The sequence below is a fragment of the Pyxicephalus adspersus genome, chromosome 7, assembly GCF_032062135.1.
Source record: "Pyxicephalus adspersus chromosome 7, UCB_Pads_2.0, whole genome shotgun sequence".
In the NCBI taxonomy this organism is placed as follows: Eukaryota; Metazoa; Chordata; class Amphibia; order Anura; family Pyxicephalidae; genus Pyxicephalus; species Pyxicephalus adspersus.
The window spans coordinates 33,016,384-33,034,402 of NC_092864.1; the positions used below are offsets into that span (position 1 = coordinate 33,016,384).

The following is an 18,019-nucleotide window of genomic DNA, read 5'->3' on the forward strand; positions in this document are numbered from 1 at the left end:
ACAACAATAGGAGTGACCCCATCACCTGTCTCTCCCCTCCTGTCCTCCTATATTACCTCACAACAATAGTAGTGACCCCATTTTCTGTCTCTCCACCCTGAAGTAACACAGTATACAAAACACCTGTCTTCACTTTTTCCCATCCTTCCATATTCCCTGCAATAATACCAGTTCACCCCATCACCGGTCCGACACTTCCTTCACCCCCATTTCATCCTGCAATAATAGCAATGCATTCCAATCACCTAACATTCCCTGAACCCCCCCTATCCCCCTGCAATGTCAGTGCCCCCATCATGTCTCCCCCTTATTCCCCTACATAACTACCAGTGTGCCCTATATTAAGGGTATGACACCCTAGAATTACCCTGACAGCTTAGAATATATAAATCACACGGACACATAGCTGTTTTGCTGTGTGAGGAGAATGACAATCTATTTCTTTGCCTCTCAACTGCAGTTCCCGGACTTGACGTTTGATCCACGAAGCCCCGCCCACTTCCGGGTCTCTGGGTGCCGTCACTTCCGGGTTCTTGTAGTAGATGTGAACTAGCTGCTACTCTGTAGCTTGTGGCCTGGTGAGTGTTAGCGGGATGTTATTAGGGGGTCACGGAGTTAACTGGGGGTAATAATTTGGATATAATATAAAAGGAAAATTCAGTGTACTGTATGCTGGTATTAGGTGAGGCCTTAAGAAGTATTCATCAGCTGGCAGTCCACAATAAATATTCTGCTTCTGGGCGAAACCAGCAAATAAACATTTATTTGTAATCACAGAAGTATTTACAAAGGGACGTAATAATCATGCCAGATGTCAGTGTTTTAGTTTCTGGTGCACTACAAGTTCCAGCATGCTGTGCCATGTCACTTTACTATTCATCCTATAATACTTTGCCAGCATTCATTCCTGTAAAAATAATCATTGTCTGTTGGCATGCCATTTTGATAGCAATAAAGTTGAAAAAAAATGTAAACAATGATTGCGCAATATATTAGGTAACATTGCCTGCAGGGACTTCCAGAGCCACATGTGGTCCCTGGACAGCAGGATTCTGCCCCTTCCACACTGTCTTCATTTAAAAAAAATGGAGATATACTTAAAGAGGAAGTAAACTTAAAAGTGGCCAAAACAAAAAAAAATCCACTTACTTTCAATCCCGCAGAGCAGTCAAACGGTCCGGAGGTCCCTTCCATCAGGTCCTGTGTCATCCCAGTATTCATCTTTGGGCCGGCGCCCCAGGCACCCCCAACTTCTCCTCTTCTTCCAGGTACTTCTTCCTACGTCACCCAAACCAGGCCTGAGATCGAGTGACGTAGTTTAGGGAAAAAAGTTTGCCAATCTCACTACGCATGCGTGAGATCGGCTTTTTTTTCCTCTTTTGGCGAAAGGGCTCCTTCTGCGCATGCCCAAGAGCCTCCCATTAAATCGAGAATTAAGTAGGTGGTTGATTTACTTAAACATGCATTTAGGTTAATTGGATTCTCCCAAAAATTGACCTTAGACTGTGGCAATGACCTATGAAGATGGTGTGCCCGTTTGAGGGACAGTTGGTGACACGACTATGGACTTTGTACAGTGCTGCGTAATATGTTGGCTCTTTTTAAATCCTGGATAATAATAGGTTGTTCACTTAGAAAGTCTAAGTATCACCCTATAAGGGTCACAATTGTCCCCATAGCAAGGTTTCCCCTCACCTGTGGTTTGGGTTTCTTATTGCTTGACAGTGATCACCAGGGCAAACATTCAGGGTAAATTTCCTCTTGAAAGGGGTTTTAATCCTTCCTTCTCTTTAGCCTATGGGGCAGATGTAGCACAACACAGCACTCCTAAATATGTAACATGTTTGTAAAATGTTATTTGTTTCTCATTCTTGGTGCCGAAAAAGTGTGTAAAAACTTACAGCAGCTGGAATATAAAACCCTCAACTTGCGAGAGAGTGAAGCAAGCAGTGGTCTCTCTGCAAAAGCCTGACACATTTGCTTTGCTGGGTCAAATTTCCTGGGACTTCCTCCCATATGACTGTGGAAGAAAAGCTTTGAGTAGAATTGGCTACTCATACTCCCCATTACCCAGCACCCAATTCATTTCAGGGTCAGCTACACATACAATAAACTGGGCTTTGGCAACATTGAGGCTGACGGTGCTGTCTGATTGTGGGCTGGTCAGGTGGCTAGAATTGGGGTAATTTTGCATCTCAGTCATTGTGCTGTATTTGTATGTCATTGGAGGGGATTTTTAGGAGATGTTTCTGAAAGATTCAGTTATCCTGTAGGATTTTTTTTTTAATTTTTAGTTTTTGGATTGTAGTTTTTTTTAACTTTTTAATAGCCTTTGGGATTTGGTGCCTCTTGATTTAGCAGTGACTGATGGTAGTAGTGATTACAACTTTGAAAATGTCACTGGGATAAAATGTTATTTTTTCTGTACCCTGGGCCATATTTACATCAGAAATAAGCTACCTCTACTAAACAAATACAATATTTGTTTTACATGAGTAAAAGTTAACATTTTTTTTTGTTCTCCCCAGCCCTTTTAAGCTGGGGGCGCCACCCGGCACTTTTCAGTAACCAGTCGGTTGTTTCTGGGTGGTTACTGAAGAGTTGGGTCACAATAGAGGGGCTGCCACCCACCTACAGCTTCTTCCCACCCATCTTAAACAAAATTCTGGGTTCAACACTGTTTAATATGAATATATTTTATAACATGGATGATATTGTGATACTACTTTTCTTTTTTAATCCTAAAGGGTATCAGCATGGAGTTTCCAGACCTGGGGAAGCATTGTTCAGAATCCACATGTAAACAGCTAGGTAAGAATTCTATGGATGGAGGAATTAGCATTTGATTTACCCTTATTTCTTCTATATACTATATGTTGCATATGTGCATAATTTATGTTATAGAAGTGATCTTTTTATCTGTAAACAAGCCTCCGTGTGAGAAATGAAATGACAGCAAAACAATATTCTTTCTAGTGTCTTACTAAAGTATTCACCCCCTCTATGTTTGTCCTGCTTTGTCCGATTGCAGCTTGGAATAAAAATGTTTTTGGGATCAGCACCATTTGATTTACACAAGGTTTACGGCTTTGGTGCAAAATATTTTTAATTGAGACATAAATACACAAACAAAGACAAAAATCATGAAACAGAAAATCAGGAGTGAGCACAAGACTTGAGCATTTTTTAAAGGCAAGCAGTGAACAGTTAGGTCCATAAATATTTAGACAGAGACAACTTTTTTCTAATTTTGGTTTTGTACATTACCACAATTAATTTTAAATGAAACAACTCAGATGCAGTTGAACTGCAGACTTTGGGCTTTAATTCAGTGGGTTGAACAAAAAGATTGCAAAAATGTGAGGAACTAAAGCCTTTTTTATACACAATCACTTCACTTCAGGGGCTCAAAAGTAATTGGACAATTGACTCAAAGGCTATTTCATGGGCTGGTGTGGACAATTCCTTCGCTATATCATTATCAATTAAGCAGACAAAAGGCCTGGAGTTGATTTGAGGGGCGGGTGCTTGTATTTGGAAGATTTTGCTGTGAACAGATAAGATGCGGTCAAAGGAGCTCTCCATGCAGGTGAAACAAGCTATCCTGAAGCTGCAAAAACAGAAAAAACCCATCCGAGAAATTGCTGCAATGTTAGGAGTGGCAAAATCTACCGTTTGGTACATCATGAGAAAGAAACAAGGCACTGGTGAACTCAGGAATGCCAAAAGACCTGGACGTCCACGGAAGATCTAACAGTGGTGGATGATCGCAGAATAATTTCCATGGTGAAGAGAAACCCCTTCACAACAGCCAACCAAGGGAACAACACTCCCCAGGAAGTAGGCGTATCGATATCCAAGTCTACCATAAAAAGAAGACTGCATGAAAGTAAATACAGAGGGTGCACTGCAAGGTGCAAGCCACTCATAAGCCTCAAGAATAGAAAGGCTAGACTGGAATTTGCTCAAAAACATCTAAAAAAGCCAGCACAGTTCTGGAAAAACATTCTTTGGACAGATGAAACCAAGGTCAACCTTTACCAGAATGATGACAAAAAAAAAGTATGGTGTGGAACAGCTCATGATCCAAAGCATACCACATCATCTGTAAAACATGGCGGAGGCAGTGTGATGGCTTGGGCGTGCATGGCTGCCAGTGGCACTGGGACACTAGTGTTTATCCATGATGTGACACAGGACAGAAGCAGCCAAATGAATTCTGAGGTGGTAAGAGACATACTGTTTGCTCAAACCCAGGTAAATGCAGTCACATTGATTGGGGGGCGTTTCATAATACAGATGGACAATGACCCAAAACATTCAGCCAAAGCACCCCAGGAGTTTATTAAAGCAAAGAAGTAGAATATTCTTGAATGGCCAAGTCAGTCACCTGATCTGAACCCAATTGAGCATGCATTTCACTTGTTGAAGACTAAACTTCGGACAGAAAGGCCCACAAACAAAGAGCAACTGCAAGCCGCTGCAGTAAAGGCCTGACAGAGCATTAAAAAGGACGAAACCCAGCACCTGGTGATGTCCATGAGTTCAAGACCACAGGCTGTCATTGCCAGCAAAGGGTTTCAACCAAGTATTAGAAATTAACTTTTTATTTTCAGCTTTTTAATTTCTCCATTTACTTTTGAGCCCCTGAAATGAAGTGATTGTGTAAAAAAAAAAGGCTTTAGTTCCTCACATTTTTATGCAATCTTTTTGTTCAACCAACTGAATTAAAGCTGAAAGTCTGCAGTTTACCTGCATCTGAGTTGTTTCATTTAAAATTAATTGTGGTAATGTACAGAACCAAAATTAGAAAAAAGTTGTCTCTGTCTAAATATTTATGGACCTAACTGTAAATACCTGAAGGTAATATAACATATTATCCACTTCTTGTAGTTCCTAGTCTGGGGCAAGGTGCAAAAGGACCTGGGCTCAAGGAAATTGGGTTGAATGATGCTGGCCAGCATGGCAGATATGTGAGAGCAAGAAGCAATACAAGTAGCCAATCAGATTATGTAAGGACAATGAGCATACTGATTGGATAAATGAACAGAGTAGCAGAGATATGAGCTAATTATTCTGTGATTCAGTTTTAACGTCCAGCTACAGGCTGGGGCAGAATCCAAATGGACCTGGACTCAGGGAAATTGGGTTGATGGCTGCTCTCCATCACATTAAGGACTTCTAGGAGCAGAAATAAAATACTGCAGGGGACTTTTCTGTATGCAAGTGAATATTGCAGTAAAAGCTGGTTTTAATTTTACTTTTTAACAGCCTATTCAATTTTAACTTATTTTGGCTGGAAATGTGCTCTAAATGACATACACACTTATAAAAGTTCAGGAATATATGGCACAGTATTTATTATTCACTTTTACCAGTACTGATTGTATTTTTTAACTGGGATCTTTCTGCAGATTTCCTACCTCTAAAATGTGATGCTTGTGAGCAAATCTTCTGCAAAGACCACATCACATACGCCCTTCATATGTGCAGCTCAGCCTATAAGAAGGTAATCTAACCACTCCTGATGGTATAAAGACTTTTTCAGTAGCCTGTTGTCATGTGTCTGTAATGACTGTGGTCTGTATGTGTGTCAGGATGTCCAGGTTCCAGTTTGTCCACTCTGTAACACGCCGATCCCAGTGACACGAGGACAGACTCCGGATATTGTAGTTGGGGAACACATTGATCGGGACTGCAAATCTGATCCAGCACAGCAAAAGCGCAAGGTGAGGACTGAACACAACAATGACTGTATAATGTCTGAATTTTCTCCATTTATTTCCATGTTAATACATTTTAGTGTGCTGTAATCAATTTTTTTTTGTTTTTTTTAATATTTAGATATTCACCAATAAGTGTCAAAGACCGGGCTGTAAGCAGAAGGAACTTATGAAGGTCACATGTGGAGACTGCAGTGGCAATTTCTGCCTTAAACACCGACACCCACTAGACCATGACTGTAAAGGCAAGAGCACCCCTGTCTCCCTAGCGGGGTAAGCACCTACTGCTATAAATGTCAAATGGTGGTGTTCTTAAAAATGTACCTGTGTCCTCCATGGCATGAGGTCAGAAGGATCTGGTTAGGTAAAATTCTTAGCTTCTACAAGCAGAGGTTCTTTAACTTATTTCTACTTATGTTGAAGACTGCATACACACTTTAAATTTTTGTTGCTGGGAACAATTTTTCATGATCATTTCCACTAACACCTGAAAGAATGAGTGCTGTACAAACAGCACACATTCTGTTCTCTATGGACGAGCAAGCGACTTCTCCTCTTTTGTCATGCATAGCCGTTGTACCTGATCAACGTTCATAGATCTGTTGTGAGGTATCCATGAATGATGTCAGCTGTACACATATCAGATTCTCCCTCAAGACCAGCACGACTGTTCGTCCAGGGTGATTGAATATCTAACATGTGTAAATACCCTAAACTGTACCAAATATTCGCCCTGGTATAAACTGATGAATCTCTTCGGATCTTACATTCACTCTTTCTCTATTATCAACAGATGTGTAGCAGAAACTTCTTTATTTTCCTAATCTGCTGGTATTTTTTACAGGCAGGCTGCATTGTTTAGAGCTCAGGCTTCCTCTTCCAAAGCCTCAGCTTCCTCCAGCCGCTCAGCACCCAAACCAGCAGCACAGCCTCAGAGAAACAGGTACTACTGACCTAAATTGAATAACTGTGAAATAAACATTTCTTTAAATAAAGATATTATTGCCAATCATCTGGTACTTAGATCTCCTCACATACATTTCTATGTTTTACATGTTTCAGTATTACCTTTATTATTGTATGGCCATTTGTTTTGATAAACCTTCTTTTAATATTTATTGTTTCATAAATGCTTAAAATAAATTCTTAATCGCCTTTCATTGTTTATTTGTTTGTTATAATTGTATGTTATTGGTTCTTGCTTTTCAAAACCTCTAGCTAAAAGGTTCCTGCTTATCTAAAAGCTTCAGTGAAATCTCTGCCTATTCGTGTGAACAATAGCGGTATGTCTATGTGCAGCAGTCTAGGGCTCCCTAGATCTATAGTTGTCACTAGATCAGCAGAACATGTGAATTTGAGGTTTGTGTTGGACTGCTAAACAAAGCACGGCAGTTTAGCTGCTGCCTCTGGATAGACGGGTACATTTAGGCATAGGAATCTGAGTTTAAGAGAGTTTAGAAAACCAAAAAACAGATTTGTACATCTTCAGTTGAGGTTTAGGTTATAGAGGAAAATTATGTACAGGTTGACAATTGAAAATCCAGCCATCGATAATCCGGATCCTTCAGTTTCCCGGCATGAATTACGGATCGCATTTTTAATACAGGAATTGCATTACACTTTTGGCTACTAATGTTTTCATGGCGCTGTTCTGCCAAAACAGCTATTAGGTCTTGCTTGCTAAACTAAATAAACTTTGAGATGTCCCTGCTCCCTGGAACTGTGCCGGATGTCTGTGGATGCTGCAAAAGGAAGGCAGGCCTGCGTGTGGAGGTAAGTAAACCTTTTAAAAAATCCGGAATTTTCAAAAATCCTGTTCAGAGGATCCCAGATTTTTGATTGTCAACCTGTACCTACATTTTTGTTCTTCAACAATAAACAATGCTCTTTACATTTGCATTCTTTTTCAATAATCTACAACCTGCCTTTTTCAGGACAAGTGTCCCCAACGTACAGCCCCCTGCCTCAGTTGTGCTTCTGAATGGCTTGGTAAGTATATCCACTTTTGCTAATAGGATGTATGTTGTAACCCCTACAGCACATCTTTGATATGATTTCATGTGACTGATATCTTTAGTGTACCTTTGTAAACATTGACTCTTTCTAGCCCCTCCATACTAAAGTGTGTATAATTCCACTGGGGCTAGGGGTTCACTTTAATTTTTTTTTTCTGTTTCTTTTGGAACATTGTGATTTTGTTTTTAAATGTAATCGGAAGCCCCTAGTGTCTGTAACAGTCAGGAAAATTTGTAAGAATAAATAAAAAAAAAAGTTACCTTCATGTAGTAAAATATTTTCTTTTGCAATATTTTCTCATAGCAAGGGTAAAAAATCCCACTATGTCATTTTTTTTATTGTGTTCAATTGATGATGTGGATCAATTTACAATACTGTATTTGTTTTCATTTGTGTGACAATACGGTCTCTTTAAATTAGAGTTGGTTGGTTATAAAATCAAGAAATATAATAAGTTTCTGTTTGTTTCAGTCCGAGGAAGAAGCCTTACAGAGGGCTCTGGAAATGTCACTAGCAGAATCAACGCAGAACACAACTCAGCAGCGTAGGTAAGATGAAAAGTCATGATGTGAAGGAGAAAGTGTCGTTCTGTAAACTATGCAATTTAAAACTACTGCTCCTTGGAAAAGGCTATTGGCCATTGGATTTCCTGCAGAAAGTCGTTAAAGAAGTAAAGAAGCCAATGCTGCATGGGAATGTTTTTTTAGGGTTTTTTTTAAGGATGGAATTAGTCTTTCAGTATTCTCTACGTAGCCTGAATGCCAGATCATTGCACTCTCCAAAACGGACAGTCATTTGTTTCACAGAAATGTCTCTGAGGAGAAAACAGAACTAGACTTCAGCATATTTCCTGAATAAACTGGTTTTCAACAAGCACTTAAAGCAATTTGTGTTTTTGTATCTAACTTGCATATATCTGTGCTTTTATCTCTCAGCACTCAGGAAGAAGAAGACTTGGCTCTGGCCCGAGCTTTGTCAGCTAGTGAGGAAGAATACAGACGGCAACAAGCGGTCAGTGGATTTAATACTTTTCTCTAGGTGATAGATTGTGAAAGAAGATTGGAGCACATAATTATACATTTAATCATTTCTGGGTTTATTCAGTCAAGGGTATCTGTCATGCACGGTAATAATTAAGCTAAACTCCAGGCAAACAAAATACATATGAATGGCTGAGAGAGAGGTACATTCTTGACAGATTTTTATTGCTGGCTGGATACCTACTAGGGAGATTTTACCCTGTTCCCTTTATGAATGATAGTTGTCATCAAGACAGAAAGTAAGTTGAAAGTGGAACAGAACGTAACCTTTCCCTGTCTAATGTAAAACTTAAAAGTTTTAGCTGCTGTTCCTCTTCAAATAGTGTGTGTTACGTCATATCATGGGTATGCCCTAGTAAACAAGAGTTTATTTTTGGTCACTTTTCTTTTTCTCACATTTTTTTTTCTAATGTGATACCAGTATTGTTGCTTAACCTCTGTGGTTGAAATCTTACCATATACAAGGTACCAATAGACCAGCTCCAACCTATCAAAGTGAACTCTGGTTTAAAAAGCAATCTTTAAATATTTTTCCCTTCAGTTCTCTGACCGACATTCATAGGATTTTGCATCTAATACAGCAGGTAAGTGTTGAAATGATTCCATTGTTTATTTTTATTTTGGCCTACTCGTACCTTGTATGTAACATTGGTTCACACGTGTAAACTGCATCCTTTTCATTTTATTAAATATTGGCTGCATACCTTCACTAAATTCAGCCGTATTGTCTGTATTTAGGGGTCAAGTCGTGATGCCAAACAGACCACATGTAATATGTGCTAGCATGGCACGGGACCAGCACTCATCTCCAAGCACAGAAGCAGGAACTACAGTCCAATACTGAGCTTCAACCACAACTCTGGGTTTTTATTCTTCTGCAGAGACACAATATTAGAATGGTGTTTGCATGCCTCTGTTTAAATTACAGGTTGACATTCAAAAATCTGACAACTTCCGGACCTGAGGTGCGCCGGATTTTAAAAAGTTATACTTACCTCCACAAACTGGCCAGCCTTCCTCTCACAGCACCTGCGGACATCTGGCACAGTACCAGGGACCAGGCAGCAGGGACATCTTATCGTGTATTTAGTATAGCAAGCAAGACTTAACAGCTGTTTCTGCAGAACAGCGCCAAAACATTAGTGGCCAAACAGGGTACTGCAGTCCCTGCATTGAAAATGCGATCTGAAATTCATGCCGGGAAACTGAAGGACCTGGATTATCGATGGCTGGATTTTCGATTGTCAACCTGTACTTCTTTTTCTGTAGGCTGTATAGGTCACTTGTCTGGTCTCATTATCTAGAAGTAAGTAAGGTATAAAGTGTACCTGTGGCTCGACACTGTAGCAACCATTTTGTCAGATCATGAAAATGCAACAATTCATGTCAGCTATATCTGGCAATAAATCTAAGGTAGGACCTGGTCATCCACAAGATAATCTGGATGGAAGCCTGGGGTCTGGTGAATGTTTAAGGGACCTCTATCTGCCTATGGATGCCCTTGAAGAGATGCTGTTCCCTTACCTATTGAGAGCAAAATGACACTCTAAAGCACCCCACTAGTTTTACAGCAGTTCACTACAGCTTTTGGGCATGGTGATCATGTCTCTGTGTCAGTCAAAGGATAGAGATGGGACCCATTTTGACTTACTGACAGATCTCCTTACAGTGTCTAAGCAACAGGTACTCTTTATTAGTGATGATTTTTAACATTTCCAAAGAAACTGTATATATTTTATCAGGTATCACCAGTAAGCAAGCCTTTCAGTCCTGTCTGCCATGCAAACATGTTATGCACATTCATACATTTTTATTCTTGCTACTTGAAAAAAAAAGAGCCTTTTTATAGCTGAATCTACAAATGCAAAACCCCGGCGTGTCTGCTGCTGTTAAACCACTGCCACCAGTTTCTTGAAAATTGTTGCCAAGCCAGAGGTTACCTGCTCCTACTATGTGTAATTGACTTGGTGCTACAATGTAACATGATATGGCTGGCTTATAAAAACTGGACAAATAACTGATGGGTATCATTTGGGTTTAAAGAGAACCGGTCATGGCTGAGCTACTACAAGAAAATGATTTTTAGTTCCTAAGTTATATTTGCTGATTCACACTGCTGCTGTGATTGAGAGGGAATCCCAAGTCTCACAGTTCTCAAGCGTCTAATTTCCAGTCCCCAACAATAATCACATGGGGGAAAAGCAGTGATCTCATTCACGTCAGTAAGTGTGACCACTGGGACATTCCTGAAGCAGCAGGCAAGGGAATGTCTTTTGAGAAGTATATCTTCCTTCATAAATCAGCTTTATTGTCTTCAAATTGTCTTCACCTAAAAGTGCATAATCATGCCAGAAAGCAGTTTTATGTTGTTATTGACATACAGAATTAGTATAAGGTGAAGAGCTGCAGATAAGTTTTAAACTAACAATTGAGACCGAATATTTGGAATCTGGTATATGCTTAGCCATGATCTTTTATTTTGTACCCTAGAAAACCATAAAACAGATTGGATCCTGGAACCCACACCCTGCCACGTTGCAAAGTCATTCTTGCTATAGCAGCTGAAAGATTGTCAGTCCAGTTATTTATTTAAGCTTGCACTTTTTAAAGTTTGCTGACGATTGTAAAATTGTGATGGTATAGGGATTTAAGCTGAACTGTGGGCAAACAACTAAATACACACATAGAAAATCTAATCGGATTATGTTTATATATGCCAAATGGTTTATATTTCTCTCCACCCAGGCAAGAGATAGAAGACAGATAGAGACAGTACACAGCTCTGTCTGGCTGGGCAGTAGTCCTGATTTTTTCATTGCTGCAATTTATTATAGAACTTTCAGGTCTCTTCCCCAGCTAGTAACTAGAAGGTAAAAAAAAAAACAACAGACTAATGAGCTTCTCCTATAAGGATTGTGCTTGTTAGCATGTGAATACAAACTGATTGGCTGGCTGTTCCTTCCTTTCCAGTCTGAACTTTTCTGTACAGGACTGTAGGAGGTTGATACCAGGTCAAGTCAGTGAAACATATTTGTTGCATTAAAAAACATTTTTATGTATATTTTTGAATACAAAGCTGCATTAATTTGTTTTGTACCTGAAGCTCAGCATTAAAATTGGATGCAATCACTATATGTAGTAACTAAAATGAGATCGTTGACCAGAATTATTTATGCTAAAATATATTTTATTATTTTAGGCTGGTTATATATTTTTCTATGCCCGGAAGTTCTGGGTTTGTTTAATGAAGCCGTACAGTAATGATATAGAAAGGACCAGCAACCCCTAGCAGCCAATCAGAAATAATTTAAACTTAACTGACCCCGCTAAACTGAAGTCTAATTAAAGTTTCCTCTAGTTTGAATGTTATATTTTTTCCCGTTAATAAGCCCGGTTATTTCACACAATCACATTGAAGTTCTCCTAAAGCTGCATCTGTGTGAGATTATATTGAAGATAAAATTATTTATGTGTAATGTAATACGTATGCATTGTAACTTGTTATGAGAAAACATTCTATTCTTAACTATAATTCTTCTTTTTATTATTTAAATTGTAATCTCCTATGCAGGCCATTTATCCAAACTGCTGTTATGTATGGAGGTTAGTAGCTGACTGAAGCAGTTAGTGGAATCGCTGCATCATAAGGCTTAAAGTGCAGTTTTGCTGGTTGCCATTTAGGTGGAAACTGGGTGCCTCTTTTACATCTAAGTGACAGGTACCCTTTTATAGCATGCATTTAAACCAGTTTTTCTCAACCAGGGTTCCTCCATAGGTTGCTAAGGGTTCCTTTGAACAATGAGCAGTTTGTGCCTCTTAGGTCAGTTTAAATGACACCAATGATTCTTTTGGATATCTGTAATGATGACATTTTTCCCATTGGCCAGCAATGTAAGAGGAATTCTTCCCCCTGACCATCATGCTAATATACTGTGAGCTGTGGATATAGTAACTATAGTAGAGGTTCCCCTATGTTAAAAAGGTTGAGAAACACTGATCTTAATGAAGGGATTTGTGTCATCTTCATAAAATCATAGCATGGTTTATTTTCCCAAAGGATAATAATACTGACATGATACTTCAGTGAATGAAAGATGACATTTCATGGCAGACTGTTCCTTGTGGAATGAGGAATTTCTGCCTAAAGATAAGATACACTGCCACCAATCATCTTTTTACCAACTGCAAGGAGGTTCTCTCACTAGCTAGCAATGTATGGGACATTCTTTCCATTGACCACCATACTAATATACCATGTGCTGTGGATTTAGTAATTATTGGGAGAGGCAATGTTAAAAAGGTTGAGAAAAGCTGGTGTAGACCTTCGAAATATATAATCTCATGAGAGACAAGAATATTGGGTATTAACACCTAGCTGAGTAGCTGAATTGTGTTTCTGTGCAATATAAAAGAAAAACCTATTTGGTAACTATTTAAAAGTGCTGCAAGTATAGAAAATTACCTGTTGATCTTGCCAATAATCTAGTGAGCTATCAGTTTTTCACTGCTGGACTCTTCCACTCATCACCATTATGCCATGGGCTTGAGGAGTGGCTAAGGTGTTCTGTAGTTTGCAGGGGAGAACTTTGGCATTGCTGACAGCATTGCTTTGGGATTCTAGCTGTTTTGTTGTTAGCCTACTATAGAAAATTGGGAGCTTACTGTATTTTAGTAGAAAAACAATCTATTTAAAAGGATAGTACCAAGGAAAATGTTCATAGGTACTGCATCAAAGGAAATTTTGACTTTAGTAATACCACTTTTACTAGCTGATAAAATATAGTAGTGCCTGCTACTCATTTATTTTACGGCAGCATATAGTGTTATGGTTACACCTTTCTGTCCAGAGATAATAGGTGTAATAAACATCAATTTTGTATTCAGCTGATCTCTCGCAGTTAGCACTACTTTATACCAGTCTGCTTACTAACTTTCTTCTGCTGCAAGGCTCAATGGCCATGTAACTATATCCAATTATTTTGTTCATATATATATATATATATATATATATATATAATCTGATAACGATGCTTTATATGTAAATGTTCATCTCATCTCCAAGCCTGCTGGTGAGATGTCCTGGTCCAATGTCTGTACAGAGGGCACAATGTTTGTATTCAGGAAGTCTGCCTCGAAACTTTAAGTGAAATGAGATATGATTGTGATATATGGAATATTTTTAGTGTTTTAACTGGAAATATTCATAATTCTCGTTAGGGGTAGCTGTGCAGAGCTGAGTGAACTGTTACTAGCTGCCTGTCTGCCTAAAGGTTTGTTATATGGCATTTGTATAACGAACCATCAGTCCTAATTAGGGTTTCACTACACAGTTATAAAGATCCTAGACCATTATGATTGGCTATATGCAGATTTCCAATAATTGTAGAGATGGGCTGATGATCGGCCAATTATAGGTCTTGTCTTGATCCCACAGAAGCCCAAATATGCGTGTGCGTGGCTCAGAGAAATTCTGCGTCCTATAGTTTTTTGTTTTTTTTGACCATGTCTATATTAGCAATACATTTTTTTTGTCTTATCTTTAAAAATTATTGTTGCAGTTGAATTGCCATCTTCGTATACTGTAGCCTTTAGGAAGCAGATGAACATAACAAGGTCTGTTTGTATTGGTTTCATTCTATTTTTCTTCTTTAAAGTTTTGTTCAGTGAGCAATGAAAGAGCAACTAGAATGAGTACTGAATAGAGAAGACAGGATGAACTTGCAGCCAGTGCAGAAATACACCTATGCACACACTACCAGGTGTGTTACACCTGTATTCTGCCCGTGATTTAGAATGCTTCTGTCCATCTCTGATTGGCCCCCAATGCGTTTACATGGTATAAAACACACCTGACCCCTACTATATCACAATATATACTCCTAAAAATGGTGCCGTGCATTAGCAAATGAAAGCTTGGGTACGTACATTGGTCCACAGCAAATAAATAGATACTGGTACCACAACACCTGGAAATAATGTATTTGCATAGTTGTAAACATAATTCTGGTAGTGCTCTGCAAAAGAAAAAGTAATTATCAGGATGACAACAGGCAGTGTTAAAACTCCAATCTCCTGAAGAGCTCTCTTCAACAATGGCTTGCTACTACCTGACAGAGCTGAGTGTCGGATATTGTGTCTCGGCTGGACGCTCTGGTTCCTCCTGCTGATCCCCACAGCCCTATAGGACACAATAGTGATACAGTGGGCAGTGGGAGAAATCACAGCTGCAAATGGGACACACACAATCTGAGACACCCAGACCTGTTGGGTAACTGCAAGCCATGGAGATCTTGAGGAGAATTCTTTAAGAGATTGATCTTCCAACTCTGCCTATTGAAAAAAAAATGATATTTCCTGTTCTTTTTTTTTTGCAGGTACTTTCAGTTTTAGTTTAAGGAAGAAACAGGGTTACTTTAGATTCAAGTTGACTAAAAATAGAAAAAAAAACTACGCAAAAATTCCCTGCTTTATCAGTCCCCTTTCCCTCCTATGCTTGCTCTGTAAGAGCCATGTCAAATTCTACTGGTAGAGACACATTGTTAGTAACACAATCAGCCAATCCTTGGTGTCCCGAAAAACACCTTTCTAGTTCCACCAACAAAGGAGAAACTCTTTAGAAATATAGTTCTTAAGATTTTTTTTTCTAGAACAGTTTGAAAGACAACTACATTTCTAAAACCTTTTCACTTAAAGTTTCATGATAGAACCCTGAGGATTCTCTGATTTTTTTGACCGTGTGAGTGGCAGATGTTTATTGATAACGCTCTTGATTCATACTGTGACTATTAACAATGAATGGAGGAAAGCTTCACTGACATAGAGCAACACCTCCAAATGTTATTTTAATTTATAAACCAAATAAATTATGAATGTACAATTACCTGATATGTTGTGGGTGTTTTTTTCTAGAACAAATTATTTTCTGAATTAAATACAAAATTATGTAAAATATCCTATTCCAAAAGAAATAATTTTAAAGTACACCCACACTTTTTATTTAGGAGCATTTGAGGTAAAAGGAAATATGGGTATCCAGCTTTTGATCTTAAAGTACATATAAACCCCCCACTGGATGACATTTAGTTTCGTGTACCTACATGTTACAAACAAAATAGCCACTTCCTATCTATATGCATCTGTTCCACCATCGGTTGCATATCATTGATCTTGACCAGTCTTCTGATGTGATGGCACAGCTAGTTGTGGTCTTTGTAGGATGCATATTTCAACAAAAGAAGAAAGAGACATTTTTCAGGTTTTTTAGGCAGTAAGAAGTTTTACTGTTTTTAAAGTTTATAATATAGCAAAAACAATTGGTGGTAGGTACATACAAATGTTAAGAGTGGTCATCCCCAATAATGTTTCATGGTGTAGACAACCAACTATTCAAACTATTTAACCCCTAGTTTTTCAACAGATCGTGGTCAGGTTAACGTCCCATGTCCTAACATGTTTCGCCATACAGCCTCCTCAGGGGATTTGTTGAGAACGATGCCACTCTACATATTAAGACAAAACATACTAAACAATCCCCTGAGGATGGCAATTTGCATTCACACATGGGACTTACATTATTGATGAATCATGTTACGTTAAGATTTCTTGTGACACTTTCTATATATTATAAACAAGTTCACTGTGGAAGGGACAGATGTGAGCTGGACAAAGACATCTGTAACAAAGCTGAACTGGCTAGATGTAAATCAGACCTAATAGAGACCCTGATGTTTTAGAAAATAAAAGTCTGGAGTTCTAGTCCTACCCCACCCTATCCAAAATTTTACATTCTCCTTAAATGCCGGAAGCAGTTATCTAGTGTTCTCAGAGGGAGATTTACAATGAAAGAAAACGTAATTCCTTAAACAGAAAATGAAAGCTAGCTAAGCCAATCCTTCTGCTGAGGGTGTGTGAAGTATAAATGCCTTTGTCAGAATACATTGTGAAACTTACATTATCGATGAATCATGTTACGTTAGGAATTCTTGTGACACTTTTTATATCTTATAAAATTATAAATATATCTTATAAATAAAATGGATAAAGACATCTCTAACCATGCTGAACTGGCTGCAGAATATATTAAACTTAAAGGATTCCTATCCACTAAATGAAGAGGAAGGCAGGCAAGCCAATTATTGTAAAGAGCAAACCCTGAAAATCCTCCGTGACGCTCTGAAGAAGAAGGATGTGCTCTTGGTAGATGATCCTGATCAGTTCAGTGATCAGGGAAAGTTACGTTTCCTACTTTATTCAGCCCTCAGCTGATTGAATGCATGATAAACCAACTCCAGAAGGTGACATTTAGAAAAGGTAGACAGAATTGCCTATGTTCGCCTGACTGATGGCGATGAAATTGTATATCTGTGTCCACGGTTTTGAAAGCAACAAGAATTTCTGCAGCTTGATTTCCATTAATCTGCCCAGATCTGGTGAAAAACCTAATCAGTGAACTCCAAAAAGTGACATTTAGGAGAAACAAGGATCCAGAAATAGAAAAATCAACAATTGCTTTTGTGCAACCAACCGCTGAAACCAAAACTGTCTACTTGTGTTCACATTTTTTTCAGCAGAATGAATTCCTACAGATGACGTCCCGCCCACAGACCCTCATCCATGAGGTCTCCCATCTTCTGGGCTACGGACACACCATTGGGGAGAATAAAGAACAACTGAAAACATCTCAACAGCATAAACTGTGCCCTGTTTCAGTTCACCGCATTGAATAAATTTTCCTTTTTTATGAATCATAGGGGGTCTTTCACCAATGGGTCATATTCATGCTGTGGAGAGATATCCCGAGACACTGTGTGTGAGAAATCAATCATGGCAAGTTATTTAAGGTATGTGTTTTTTGAGTTAATTGATTTGTATGCTGATTATCTTTAGACTACCAAGACCCTTACCCATGGTGCCTTGGTCATTGGGCACATACAGCCTCCCAGCCAGGGGCTATGGGGAAACTAAAGACTGAGCTTGAGCAAGGTGAGAGCTTAGAAGTATAGGACAGTCTGACAGTCTTTTCAAAAGTTACAGGTCCTAGCCTGCCCATATACAACAAACCTACACCACAGTACTCTTTGGGCTTTGCTTCGAGCAACAAATATATTGGTGTGACCTCTTGTAAACTTTCAGTGATCCATAGCTTGTCAGTTCTGCTGGAAGTTTTAAGGAATTAGACAGATACAAACATAGCAAAAGAAACAATGTAGAGCTGTTAGGCTTTCCAGACTCACTGACGGC

The 18,019-nt window shown here is 38.9% G+C and overlaps 1 protein-coding gene across 5 annotated transcripts; it reads left to right on the forward strand.

Moving 5' to 3' along the window:
• Positions 1 to 487: 487 nt before the first annotated feature.
• ZFAND2B (zinc finger AN1-type containing 2B) lies at positions 488 to 15,659 on the forward strand. 5 transcript variants are annotated; one of them, XM_072418060.1, is made up of 11 exons: positions 488 to 578; positions 2,748 to 2,811; positions 5,415 to 5,509; positions 5,598 to 5,729; positions 5,845 to 5,996; positions 6,568 to 6,666; positions 7,658 to 7,712; positions 8,211 to 8,287; positions 8,675 to 8,750; positions 9,321 to 9,363; positions 9,518 to 15,659. In XM_072418060.1, the coding sequence occupies exons 2-10, from the start codon at positions 2,757 to 2,759 to the stop codon at positions 9,339 to 9,341; spliced, it is 762 nt and encodes a 253-aa protein (XP_072274161.1). In that variant the 5' UTR covers positions 488 to 578; positions 2,748 to 2,756; the 3' UTR covers positions 9,342 to 9,363; positions 9,518 to 15,659. The 5 variants fall into 5 exon arrangements, 4 of the variants coding, with proteins under 4 accessions (XP_072274161.1, XP_072274160.1, XP_072274158.1 ...); XR_011921705.1 differs by having other exon boundaries at positions 8,675 to 9,363; XM_072418059.1 differs by having other exon boundaries at positions 9,321 to 15,659.
• The last annotated feature ends 2,360 nt before the right edge of the window (positions 15,660 to 18,019 follow it).